Source organism: Chiloscyllium plagiosum, chromosome 9, assembly GCF_004010195.1.
Source record: "Chiloscyllium plagiosum isolate BGI_BamShark_2017 chromosome 9, ASM401019v2, whole genome shotgun sequence".
NCBI classification, from domain to species: Eukaryota; Metazoa; Chordata; class Chondrichthyes; order Orectolobiformes; family Hemiscylliidae; genus Chiloscyllium; species Chiloscyllium plagiosum.
Genome location: NC_057718.1, coordinates 10,538,582 through 10,552,399, shown reverse-complemented (window position 1 = coordinate 10,552,399; position 13,818 = coordinate 10,538,582). Strand labels below are relative to the sequence as shown.

Genomic DNA, 13,818 nt, shown 5'->3' with positions numbered 1-13,818 from the left:
TCCATTCATCCTAACAGCTGACCATATCAGTAATGATCTGGAAAGCTTATGCCTCTTGGACTAAATTTACAATTTCTTCGAAAAATAAGTCCATTCCTTTGGATGACAGAAGTAAGAGCTGAAAATGTGTTGCTGGAAAAGCGCAGCAGGTCAGGCAGCATCCAAGGAACAGGAGAATCGACGTTTTGGAAGAAGGGCTTATGCCCGAAACGTCGATTCTCCTGTTCCTTGGATGCTGCCTGACCTGCTGCGCTTTTCCAGCAACACATTTTCAGCTCTGATCTCCAGCCCTCACTTTCTCCTCGATGACAGAAGTAAGCCTCGTACTGTATCAAAAGCAAAATACTGTGACTGCTGGAGAAATTAAATAAAATCTGAGATTAGATTACCTACAGTGTGGAAATAGGCTCTTCAGCCCAACAAGTTCACACCGACCTTCCAAAGAGCAACCCACCCAGACCCACCTCCCTCTGACTAATGCACCTAACGCTATGGATATTTAACACAACCAATTCACCTAGCCTGCATATCTTTGTGCCTGTGGGAGGAAATCCACACAGACACCGGGAGAATGTGCAAACTCCACACAGACAGTTGCCCGAGGGTGGAATTGAGCTGGAAATGTGTTGCTGGAAAAGCGCAGCAGGTCAGGCAGCATCCAGGGAACAGGAGAATCGACGTTTCGGGCATAAGCCCTTCTTGGTGGAATTGAACCTGGGACCCTGGTGCTGTGAGGCAGCAGTGCTAACCACTGTGCCACCCTAAAAACAAAGTGCTGGAGAAACACAAATCTCTGTCATCGTCTATGAAGAGAAAAACATGGCTTAAAATTGAGTTCAACGGTTGCCTAACCTTATACTACTTTAAAAGTTTTTACATGAGGAAAAAGGCCCTTCAGCCCATCGTGTTCATGTCAGTCATCAAAGATCCATTTATCCCAACCCCTTTTTACAGCAAATGGCCCATAGACATGTGTGCTCTGGTGTCTCAAGTGTTCATCTAAATAGTTCTGAAATGTCTTAAGGATTCCCACTCTCACCAATCTTTTAGGTAGTGAGTCCCAGACGCCCACAACCTCTGGATGAAAAGCATTCCTCAAATTCTCTCTAAACCTCCTGTGTCTCTCATTACTGATCTCTTTACTAAGTTTAAATGCTTTTCTGTAGCTACCTTGTGTACATCCCTCAGAAGTTAGTACACCTCAGGTTTCCCACCTCCCCGCCCCCCTCAATCCCTTGTAGATGATTCAGAGAAGATTTACCAGGATGCTGCCTAGATTGGAGGGCTTGTCTTATAAAGAGAGGTTGAGTAAGCTAGGAGAGAAGAAGGAAGAGGGGTTACTTGATGGAGGTGATGAGAGGCATAGATAGAGTAAATAGCCAGAGACTTTTCCCCAGGGCAGAAATGGCTGTCACAAGGGGTCATAATTTTAAGGTGATTGGAGGAAAGTATAGATGTCAGAGGTAGATCCAATTATTTCTCCATCCCAGAGGCTCCCAGCCTCATTCCTGATGAAGGGCTTTTGCCCGAAATATCGATTTTCAAGCTGCGCTTTTCCAGCACCACACTCTCAGCTCTAATCTCGAGCATCTGCAGTCCTCACTTTCACCTCAGTTGGTGAATGGAATGCACTGTCAGCAGTGGTAGTAGAATCAGAGACATTAGGGACATTTAAGGAACTGCTGGACAAGCACATGGACAGCAGTAAATTGGGGGGGGGGGGGTGTAGGTTAGGTTGATCTTAGATTAAGTTAAATGCTCGGCACCACATTGTGGGCCAAAGGGCCTATACTTGACTGTATTGTTCTATGTTCTAATCGACTCTGCTCAAAGTAAAACAACTAGGAGAAAGTGAGGACTGCAGATGCTGGAGATCAGAGCTGAAAAATGTGTTGCTGGAAAAGCGCAGCAGGTCAGGCAGCATCAAAGCAGGAGAATCAACTTTTTGGGCATTATCCCTTCTTCAGGAAGAGTCACTGAAGATTTGTAAGAGTTCAAGTGTCAGTGACAGAGTGAGTCTTGATGTCTTTTGGGCGAATGTATCGTATCTCTCGCTTCCAAGGAATTTCATGAGGTGGTTACTCATATCCAGCCACTTGCCTCGTGCGCCCATCACGAAGCCAAAGTATTTGGGGGTCCATGCCTCCCGTCAATTCCATTCCTGAAGGGCTTATGCCCGAAACTTCGATTCTCCTGCTCCTTTGATGCTGCGCTTTTCCAGCAACACATTTTTCAGCTCAAAGTAAAACAACCCCAGCTTATCTATTCCTTCTTCACAGCTGAATCTCTTCAGCCTAGACAATATCTTGGTAGGTGTCCTCTGCATCCTCTGTTTTTCAAGACCTGGACCAGCTTTATTGATTTGATTTATTATTGTCACTTGTACCAAAATAAAGTGAAAAGTATTGCTTTGCATGTTAAGTAGATAAATCAAAACTTACATAAGTACATCAGCATAATAGAGTGCAGAACACGCTACAGAGAAGGTGCAGAGAAAGGTCAACTCTAATGAGAGGTCTGCTTATAAGTCTGAAATTGGCGGGAAGAACCTGTTCTTAAATTTTAAATATTTTAAGACGGCATCTGGTATATTTTCTAATCAAATCTGTTCAGAGATGCTACCATACAGATTACACTAGAAATATCAACTTCTCCATCTCCTGATGCTGCCTGCCTTGCTGTGTTCTCCCAGCACCCAGCTTGTCTACCAAATCCCTCTGGAGCAGACAGGCCTCCTGACCCAAACGCGGGGGCACCTCCATCGTGCCACAAGAGCCCTCTGCATCCTCGCAAATGCAGTCACATGCTTAACCGCACATTTCCTTCATTACTGTCAGCCGGACTGACCCGACAAATCATATGAAGCTACAAACAGCTCTGAACGCAGAGAGGTACGCCATGTAGAGTTCTCTCAAGAAGGCTTCCGGTGAGGGCGAAATCCCGCGCTTCGCCGACACCAGTTCCAGGAAGTGACATAGCAGGCCGCCATGGCGTTTGAATGTCACGTGGCCCGCGGTTGCCTTTGGCCTTTCCACTCCCCATCGTTTTGTCCCTCCAGTCCCCCCACCCCCCACATTACCTTTTCTCAAATAAGGATTAAAATCGATTCGAAGTTAGTCAAAGTTCTCGGCACTGCCGGGGATTAAGATCCACTTATAAACATTATACAATCCTAAGTGATTGTGTGAGAGGAAGAAATCCGAACTTCCGTCTCTTGCTCGTTTTTTTTTTGCCGGGGGAGGAGGAAACCAAGAGAGATAACTTCTCTTCAGAAAAGGTTGGGGGAGGGAGGTGGTGGTTAGTGCGGGGTTTTGTTTTCGTTCCCTTTCTGCAGTGGGCGGACGCTGGGGTCGAGCCCGCTAGGCCGCGGTTACCCTGGTGACCAGCGGTTGGCGCGCGCCGACTCCCCTTCCCGCCCCGCCCACACCCCCATCACGCATGCGCCTGAGCCGCGTCTCCCCACCATCCCCCTCCCCTTGAACCTCCCACCCAATACACACACTCTCTCTCTCTCTCTCTCTCTCCCCTGTCAAAGAGTGCTCCACCAGCATCGTTTCGCTTGTCTCTCTGGCCCTTCTCTTCCTCTCTCTCCAGCGGAAAAACAAAAGGCGGATCGAACCCCATCCGCCTCTTCCCCCCCCCGCCCCCGCACCCCCGCATCCCAATCCCGCTTCTCTTTACCACCACCTTCAGGAGCAGGTAGTAGTAGTGGCGGAGGAGGTACTGCTGCTTGGAGGAGGAAGAAGAAAGAGGAGGAGGAAGGAGGGGGGGAAGCAGCAGTATGGGTGCTTACCTGTCGCAACCCAATACAGTGAAGAACTCCTGCGAGCAATGCACCGACAGATACAACTTTGGCGTTTCCGCCATGCAAGGTTGGCGGGTCTCCATGGAGGTGAGTGAATGAATCCACACGCATCAACACGCGTTATCAGCAAGGGGCCTTGTACTGTGGGCTTCGCCCGGTCCTGCGCGGATTTCTCGTGTGCCTGCGTGTTTTTGCTCAGATACCTTTGTGAAACCCTTCTCGCGATCGAGGCGATTGTTCGTTTGTGTTGGTTTGCAGTCGGTTGTGAATGAATGATCCTCCTCCCTGTGTTCGACTCTGAATCAATGTAAATCGCTCCGAGGAGCAAGTCCAGTGATACCTCGTGGAGGAAACACAAGAGGCAACACTTCGGTTTGCAAGAGGCATGTGTTCGGTTTAAGCAAGTGCTTGATCAAAAAATACGTGGCTTGCTGTACCCAAAGCGTTCAGATTGTGTTGAAAAAGTTGTTTCGTGTCTCCCATTTACGTTCGATTTGAGTGAATGAAGACAGGATCCAATGTTCGCAGTATTTAGGAATGCACAACTTTCAAAAATTGATATCGCCATCTTTATGCTAGATATTAATCCATAGCATACTTTCTAGCATTCTCTGCTGTTTTCAGATTGCACTTTGTGATCTGTGTAGTGAAACTCTTCATTGTCAATCACACAAGCATGATCAAACTGCCCACATTTCACAGGTGAGCACTTAATTGATATGTCATAACCTGGCACACTAAATCCTACTGGAGCGGGTAAAGATTATAACAACCATAATCAAAGAGGGTTGTCATGATTCTTACTTTTGGGGTTCTCATGGAAGGTTACTTCTATTTCACTTCTCATAGCTGCCTAACCACCTGAGTTTTTCCAACTGTGTTCTTGTTTCATATTTTCAGCATCTGCAGTATTTTCCTTTAGGGTAAGTGTGCTATGATAGAAACATAGAAAAAGAAGGAGTAAGCTATTTGGCCCTTCAAGAAGGCTGTGCCATTTAATATGATGTAACTCCATTCTCTGTTCCTGCTTTCTCCCCATACCCTAACAGCTATATCTAATTCCTTTGTGAAAATATAGAATCTTTAAAAATGCAAAGAGGAAAAAAAAGATCAAGAATAATAAATATACTGAGCCTGATGATGGATGTTTTTTCAGTAGAATGATTGCTACAGATGTCAATGAGTAAGGTTAAATAATGCATCTGACAAGTAGTCGAGTGTAAAATAAGAAATAAATGACCTCCGCACTAGATCAATAAAATTATGATTTGAAAGATAAAAATCCGGTCACAAAGCTTGACTTATAGTGTATACTTCATACCTGAAAGGGCTGTGAAGTTTTTAATTCTATTCCAATCATGTCTGGTTGTTTGCAGTTCAGTTTAGTGACCAACTTTGGAAATAACTTGGTTTATGTGGCTACACCATGAAATGTAGAGGTGATGTTCTACAAGAGGGAATTCCTACTGACTTGCCTGTTCTGGACAGGCAATAATTGTTTTGTTAAGAAAAACTAATTTGAGTACAGCATTCATTGACAGTGTGATTCAAGTAAGGGGAAGGTGCTGGTACAATGGTAATGGTAATCTAGCAATCCAGAAGCCGGGGTTAAGGGTGTTAGGACATTGGTTCAAATCCCACCACAGCAGCTGGTGTAGCTTAAATTCTGTTATGTAATTGAAAGCTAGTCTCAGTGTTGATCATCAACTGTTATAAAAATCCAATGAGTTCACGAATGTCTTTTGGTGAAGGAAACCTACTGTCCTTAACTGGTTTGGTCTGCAGTTGACTGCTGAGCTGCACACATGGTTAGCTCTTAACTGCTCTCTAAAGTAGCCGAGTTAACCACTTAGTTTTTTGCAACAAATACCTTGCCGTGACAATCATAAGTATTGAAATTTTTTTTAATGTTTTGTTTCTTTACAATCTGGTAAGTTTTCAGATGAAGTTTATCAAATAACAGTGTCAGTAGAATTTGTGAAAAATACTCAAGTACTCAGGAAATGTGTATAAAGCTTTGCAACTCCACCTGATAAATTATCTCTATAGATTGCAGTGTTCTGACAGAATCAGTTAGTTTTTATTTTTGTTCATCTCGCTCGGTGACTTGAATCGACTGGGAATAGCCGGAATTGTGCTCTACTCTTGATTTTAACTCATTGTTCAATTTCAACTGTCATTTCAAATTATCTAGTAGTTTCAACTACTGAGACAGGACATCAAAACACTAATACTTAACACAAAAAATATCAAAGCAACTAATGTACCACACTTCGTTGAAAGTTTCAATATCTTTTTTTGTCATTTTGTAAAGCCTTATAGATGTTAATAGCTCAACAGAGCTTAATGCAGGGGAAATTGTGTTGGTAACATGATTTGGTTATCGCCATCCATTTCCTCAAAGAACTGGATATTAGAACTGTGAAATTACTCCTACCTCCATCGGCAGTCTGCATCATTTGTTTAAGGTCTCTTCTTCACAATTGCACCCACCAGGAACAACAAGACCAATTTCAACTTTGCTTATGTCAGGAGTTCTTTGTCACTGCCAACATTAAGGTCAGCACTTGTCTGCTGGATGTCTCAACAGGCTGGTCGAGGTTTCTTTCTTCAGCGTTGGTGATCGTTGGCTCTGTAAAATATAACTGCTTCACTACTGGTGGTGTGCATTTACAGTGTTGAAAGCAGTTGGCAATGGATTTTGCTTTTATTTGCTGTCACTTTGTGTAAGCCACACATTTTCCAGCTTGGAAGATAATGTTTCTGCTTGTTAGTGCTATGCTTCAGTTAGTGATCTAGCAGTTACTGAAAAGAGCAGTTACTGAAAAGAGCACTAGTTTATCCACTACTTTTTTGCTCAAATCCTTAGGAAACAAAGTATTGGATTCTTTTGGAGTTCAAATCACTAACTGTTTCCTCTTTCCCTGCTATGTTGCTGTAAATCATGATGAGCTACTGCTTAGTTTTCTTGTCCCTTCCTGTTTAAGCATTTTTGTTTTTGAAAGGAACATAGAGCTTTACAAAAAAAGGCGATCTTAATGCGTATAATGAATTAACATTTCTGGAATTTTAACATGCTTGCAGTTGTCAGTGCTTTCTGGGGAATATTTCCTGCCACCCCACTAATGGGTCTGTGCTCAATTATAAATTGTTTGATAAGTGGCTGTCACATTGTGCACAAAAAGGATCCCTTCTAAATTCTTTAGCAAGTTCCTTTGGCATTTTCAGCAAGATGGGTTCAGAGGTCCTGGTGTGTTAGCTATCTGGCCTGCTTCAATTATATTGAATGAATCACCTGAACATAGAAATTAGGAGCAAACCATTTGCCCCATCGAGCATGAGCTGCGTTCAACAAAGTCATGACTAATGTGATTGTACTCTAACATGACATTGCCACCCACCCCCACTAACCTTTAAGAAAACAATTCTGGGCCATGGCAGTGGAACTGTAGAATCCTAACCATGGGGCTGCCAGGGGTTCAAACAAAATAAGTCACCATCAACATTCAGTTGGCATTAACTAATCATTTGAAATAACTTTATCTAAGTGTTTTTCAGGGTTGAGAGGGGGGAAATTGTTTGCACGTTTTCAGTTTGTATTGACAAACTTCAAATACTCAAATCAGGCAACCCCAGGTAGTGTGCTTCACTAAAGGGCAGAATTCAGAAAAGCTTAAATAAAATACTGCAGAGATTTATACACTAAGAATATTTGCTGTCTTTGTCTGGAGGAAATTTGTCCTCTTGGTATGTCTCTGCTTAAAAATAAACTTAGATAAATGGTACATCGCTGAAAAACATGTATGTTTAATAGTAATTTTATACCTTCTTAAACCAGTGTGGACTAGATCCCTGCTCATGATTGGTATTTGATCCCATTCCTAGGATGCAACGAAATAACTAGTTTCATAGCAAGAACAAACTTGCATTGGAACCTATTTATTTACAACCAATTATGAGCAACATTCAAATTCCAATGAAAGAGCATTTCTGTCAAGTGAGGAGGAACAGAAATCTGTATGTAACAACTTTTATTTGTTTAACGTTTTTGTAAGACACGTTCTGACCAGGATGAATGCAGAATAAAATGAAAAAAAATTAGACAAGTTCACAGGAGTAGTAAGGATGATCTATATGTCAGTTCTGTTTACCCAAGAAATATCCATCAATATCAGTCTTGAAAGCTTCAATTATTCCTGTATCCATAACCTTTCTTGGGAAAATGAGTCAGATTTCTGCAATGGTGTGAGAAATATTTCTCAATTTTATTTCTAAATTATCTAGTTCTAATTAATTGTCGACTTCTGAATTTCCTCCATTGGACAATGTATTTCTACTTCATGTAACTCACCATGAATCACTTGATTAACCACCTCTACTGATCCTTGAATGGATTATTATTTTCTGAGCTGGAATCAGACTGCAAAATTTAAATTTATTCGACATGCATCTTGGAGTAAGTGCATGCCAAAGTGCACTGGATATAAATGCATTGCACCAGAAGGCAAGTGTTTTGCAGCCAAAACTGACACTAAATTCTGCAGGACTTCCTTCAAGTTATTGTGGTGTCTTACACCAGGAATGATCCCCAGAATTCATAGACTTGGTGATTGCATGTGGCCTTGCCACTTGTTCACCCAAATGTTGAAAAACTGTAGTCTTGTTTGTATCATGTAAGTATTAGCATTACTTCCATATTTTACATTCTTAAAGCAACAAAGCTTAATTTTTGTTTCTGGATCATCAGAAACTTCACCTTGGTTAAATCTATTTGGTTAATACACCACAATTTTAGTACATTTGTTTATCATTTTAACACTGTTCACATGTTTGCATTTGTTTGATCAATCCAGACACAATAGAAAAATCTGATCTCATTAAAACTGTAAATTCAGTTAGATGGTTTGGTGGATATAACACATTCCTGCCCCAATGATACCTACCAGTTGTGGGAAGCCTCAAAGTGCCTGGATAACAAACCCAATAACAGTTACTCAGTTCACGCATATCAGGATGTTTGCCAATATCTGCTTCTTCATTGCAACACATTTGCAAAACAAGGTTGTCTTTCACTTTGAGTAGCACAGGAATTCATTTGATGCTTAAAAGCTTTTTGATTCTACTTTGACAACTTTAGTTTTCAGTACACAGTTGTCAGGTGGGATTTTCTCAACACTTTTTTTGTAATTAAACCCATCAAAGCAACACTTCAGACACTGCTCATTGTGGTTTCATGCTTTTGGTTATCAACATCTCCTATTTGTTTCAGAATTATAAAACCAGAAAATCAGATGTAATAGCTCTAGCTCTAGTATCCTCATTTCTTCCAAACTGATGAAAACATTCAATTGCCACGCATTGATAAGTCATCGGATGTCTCTCTGTCATTGTAAGGTTTGATTTATATTCTGTCATCCATGAATCCATAAACAGGTAGAAACTGCATCTGAGACAAGCTGACCACCAAACTGAAACCAATCAGATAAAGCAGCAAAGCATGCTGGTCAGAAGTGGGCAAAGTTATATATAAGGAATGTGTAATATGATGTCATAAAAATATGCACAATGGAGGGTATGAAGAAGGGAACTGGAACCCCAGGGTTTATTAAAAGGCAATTGTAGTTGGAGTTGCAAATAAACTGTTACAACTTTTTAAACACATTACAGCTAGGAGTAGATCAGGAGCCAGGATTTATCCTCCGTGTACATTATAAATGTATAGCTCCTCATTATACAACGCACATTACCAATGTCTTATTTATTTTAAACAACATGTTTGGACCTAGTATGATACCTCATGGGCAAGTCAGACTTGAACCCAGACTTTCTGACCTAGAGGTAAGGACACTGCGCTTATGCCATAAAATTGTTAATATATGCTTTTGAAAAACCAAATTAACAAAGAGAAATACCGTATTTATACTCCTGAGAACCATTTAATTCAATCAAATTAAGCCAAATTAAAATGTAACACCCCGTAAAGGGCACTATACAGTTAAATGGGGTTTTGGTGGATATAACACATTCCTGCCCCAATGATACCTACCAGTTGTGGGAAGCCTCAAAGTGCCTGGATAACATTCACTCCCACTCCAAGGATATCCGGAAACAATTATTTTTCTACTTAACCAGTTATTTTTAATGAACCTGTTCAGATATGTTATTACACCCCTCTGAAGCAACTGGGACTTGAACCCAGGCCTCTTGATCCAGGGGTAGCCACGTTATCACTGCACCACAAGAGGGCCCAGACTTTAATACAATCCCTACAGTATCGAGGCAGGCCATTCAGTCCATCAAGTCCACACCTGCTCTCCGAAGAGCATCCAACCAGACCCTTTTTGTTATTATAATTTGATTTATATTTAATTAACCTGTTCAGAGATGTTATTACACACTTCTGGAACAGGTAAGACCTGAACTCAGGTTTCCCGGTTCTGGGCAGGGATGTTACCACTGCACGAGAGGGCCTGAACTTTTTAAAAATGTAACCTATTTTTCTAATCAACCTATTCAGAGATATTATTACACTCCTCTGGTGGAACTTGAACCTGGGCCTCCTGGACAAGGGGTAGCGATACTGCCATTGCACCACATGAGGATCTGAACTTCCTTTTTTTAATATTAAAACAAGTTGTTATTCAGTTGATCCACCCCATCTTTAGACACGCTGACTTAATCCATACATTTAACAGTGACTCTGTTAGTGGTTTCCAAATCTCTGTGTGGACTGTGAGGTGCTTTGTTTTTAAATTGTTGTTAATTTGTGCACATCAGTGTCCCAAAACAATAATGAAGTTACGGACAGGAAATCTAATGATATTGAGTAAATGTTATATATTGTCCAGAAAACTGGGAAGATTGCTCTATGAAATGTGTCTGCTTTTAATGAAAGAAACATACTGGAGATTCTGTGTTTCAGATCTGCAATGAATGAAGTGTTACTGTGAAACGTAACTACAGATATAAATTGCTTTCCTGATAATCCATCGGGGAATGATTAACATTCATTCTTCCTCATTAAATACTAGAATTATCCTTTTAGTCTTATCTCTGCTTGTATTGAAAAACCTCTTCAAAATCTAAATTCTTGATCATGTCCTTCCCCCAACATCTCTCTACTGTGATTGTTTCTATTTGTCTAGGATCTTTCTACTTGGCTAATTTCCTATTCTCTTTTAAGTTGGTTCTAGTTCATTTTACTTGTGCTTTGTCTCAGTGTATCTTTTTCTGCTGTCCCCTTTTTTGTCCTGATTCTTTGGACTTCACCTTCCAAACAAAAAATAAGGAGTGTCCCAAAAGATAATGAAAGACTGTAATAAAAACTACATCGCGTTGTATTGTGCAGTCTAGATGTCATTTGCATTTCCGTATAACTTCTGACAATTATAATCCTTGACAACTTGGCTATCCTTACTGAATTTTTAAAAATTAGTATATTGATGTATTCTCCAAGTATTCACACGAATGTAAATGGAGGGATACATGAGAGTGACCAGATGCAAGTACAGTAAAATTTCAGATTCGCTGTGTGGGAATTATCTAATCCTGCCTTAACAGATTATTATTAGAAGGATGAAAAATTGCAAAAATAATTGTATTGGGCAGTTCAAAGCATCTCATGAATTAAGATGATGTTTACTTGAATTGAAAAAAAGGTGTTGAAACAAGAACTTCACAGACAATTAACTGCTAGATTTCTTCTGTGTGATGTTGTGGGCCCCTTTGCAGTTGCTTTTACAATGTCTGTCAGAACGTCAGAAATGGGGATATTTGCTGTTGTGGATGTAGGTTTGCTCACTGAGCTGGAAGGTTCATTTCCAGACGTTTCATCACCCTACTAGGTTACATCTTCAGTGGGCCTCAGACGAAGCACTGCTGATAGTTCCTGCTTTCCATTTATATGTTTGGGTTTCTTTGGGTTGGTGATGTCATTTCCTGTGCTGATGTTATTTCCTGTTCCCTTTCTCAGGGGATGGTAGATGGGGGTCTAACTCTATGTGTTTGTTGATAGAGTTTGTTGTTGGAATGCCGTGCTTCTAGGAATTCTTGTGCGTGTCTTTGGCCTGTCCTAGGATGGATGTGTTGTCCCAGTCGAAGTGTTGTCCTTCCTCATCCATATGTAAGGATACTAGTAAGAGAGGGTCATGTCTTTTTGTGGCTAGTTGGTGTTCATGTATCCTGGTGGTTAGTTTTCTGCCTGTTTGTCCACTGCAGTGTTTGTTACAGTCCTTGCACAATATTTTGTAAATGACATTAGTTTTGATGGTTGTCTGCATAGGGTCTTTCTAGTTCATTAGCTGCAGTTTTTAGTGTGTTGGTGGCTTTGTGGGCTACCATGATGCCAAATCATCTGAGTAGTCTGGCAGTCATTTCCAAGGTGCCTTTGATATAGGGGGGAGAGTGGCTAGGGTATCTGGACGTGTTTGTCAGCTTGTTTGGGTTTGTTGCTGAGAAATTGGCGGACTGTGTTCATTGGGTACCCATTCTTTTTGAATACACGGTATTCCTCTGCTCTGCATAGTTCCTCTGTGCTGCAGTATGTGTTGGCTCATTGAAATAATGTTCTGATGCAGTTTGGTTTGTGGGTGTTGGGATGATTACTTCTGTAGTTCAATGTTTGGTCCGTATGTGTTGTTTTCCTGTAGACGCTGGTTTGAAGTTCCCCATTAGCTGTTCTCTCTACTGTGACACCTAGGAATGGCGGTTTGTTGTTGTTTTCCTCCTCTTTAGTGAATTTTATGCCAGTAAGGGTATTATTGGTGGTCTTGAAGGTTTCCTCTAATTGTTTCGTTTAATGGTGACAAAGGTGTCATCCATGTAGCGGACCCAAACCTACACCCAAAACCTCAACCTGAGCTACAAATCTTCTCAAAACCTGCTAATATTTGCTGTTGGTTGCAATATTCATTAAATGTCATGGTTCTTTCATCCTGCTATTTAGGGCATCTCAGTCTGCCCACATGCAAACAAATGTGAGGAGCATTCAGGCCTGGGATGAAATGTGGGACAAATGTTACTTGCCGTTTTAGTAGAAGGGTATGGCCATCTCCAACAAGAGGATCTAATAATCTTTCAGCATTCACTGGCATAATCACTGAAGTCTCTGCAATCAACATTATGTGGGTTACCTTTGGCCTGAAACTGAATGTGACAGCGGCCACAAAAGCAGTTCAAAGACTGGGAATTTCTATGGTGAGCAATTCATATAAACACAAAATAGGCACTGGAGTAAATCATTTGAACTGGCTCTACCATTCAGAATGATCACAGCTGATCATCTAACTCGATACCCTACTCCCACTTTCTCATTATATGTTTTGATCCCTTTAACCTGAAAGAACTGTATCTAACTCCCTTTTGAAAACCTTCAATGTTTTGACCTCAATCAGAGAATCCCACAGGCTCTTCACAGGGTGAAAAAAGTCTCTCCTCATTTCAGTCCTAGTTAGAATGGTAGGCGTTTTGTAGGAGTTCATGGTGGTGTTCCCATGTGCTTGTTTCTCTTGTCCTACTGGGTGACAGAAGCTGTGGTTATGTTTGATGTTATGGAAAGAGGCTTTGTGTTGCTGCAGCACACTCTATGTATGGTTCATAGCGCTGATCCTGTGTCAGTGGTCAAGAGAGGGAATGTTTAATAGACAATAGGTGCAGGAGTAGCTCATTCTGCCCTTCAAGCCTGCACCACCATTCAATATAATCATGGCTGATCATCCTTAATCAGTATCCTGTTCCTGCCTTATCTCCATAACCCTTGCTTCCACTATCCTTGAGACCTCTATCCAACTCTTTCTTAAATGAGTCCAGAGACTGGGCCTCCACTGCCCTCTGGGGCAGAGCATTCCACACAGCCACCACTCTCTGGGTGAAGAAGTTTCTCCTCATCTCTGTCCTAAATGGCCTACCCTGTATTTTTAAGCTGTGTCCTCTGGTTCGGGACTCACCCATCAGCAGAACATGCTTTCTGCCTCCAGAAGTGTCCAATCCTTTAATAATCTTATACGTCTCAATCA

The 13,818-nt window shown here is 41.4% G+C and overlaps 1 protein-coding gene across 1 annotated transcript in view; it reads left to right on the top strand.

Annotated features, from left to right (window-relative positions):
- The first annotated feature begins 3,297 nt into the window (after positions 1–3,297).
- Positions 3,298–13,818, top strand: part of ppm1g (protein phosphatase, Mg2+/Mn2+ dependent, 1G) — a 46,003-nt gene continuing 35,482 nt past the window's right edge. The window contains exon 1 of the mRNA XM_043695359.1: positions 3,298–3,892. Within this exon, the coding sequence (XP_043551294.1) occupies positions 3,782–3,892 (111 nt within the window). The 5' untranslated portion in view covers positions 3,298–3,781. The remainder of the gene's footprint in view (positions 3,893–13,818) is intronic.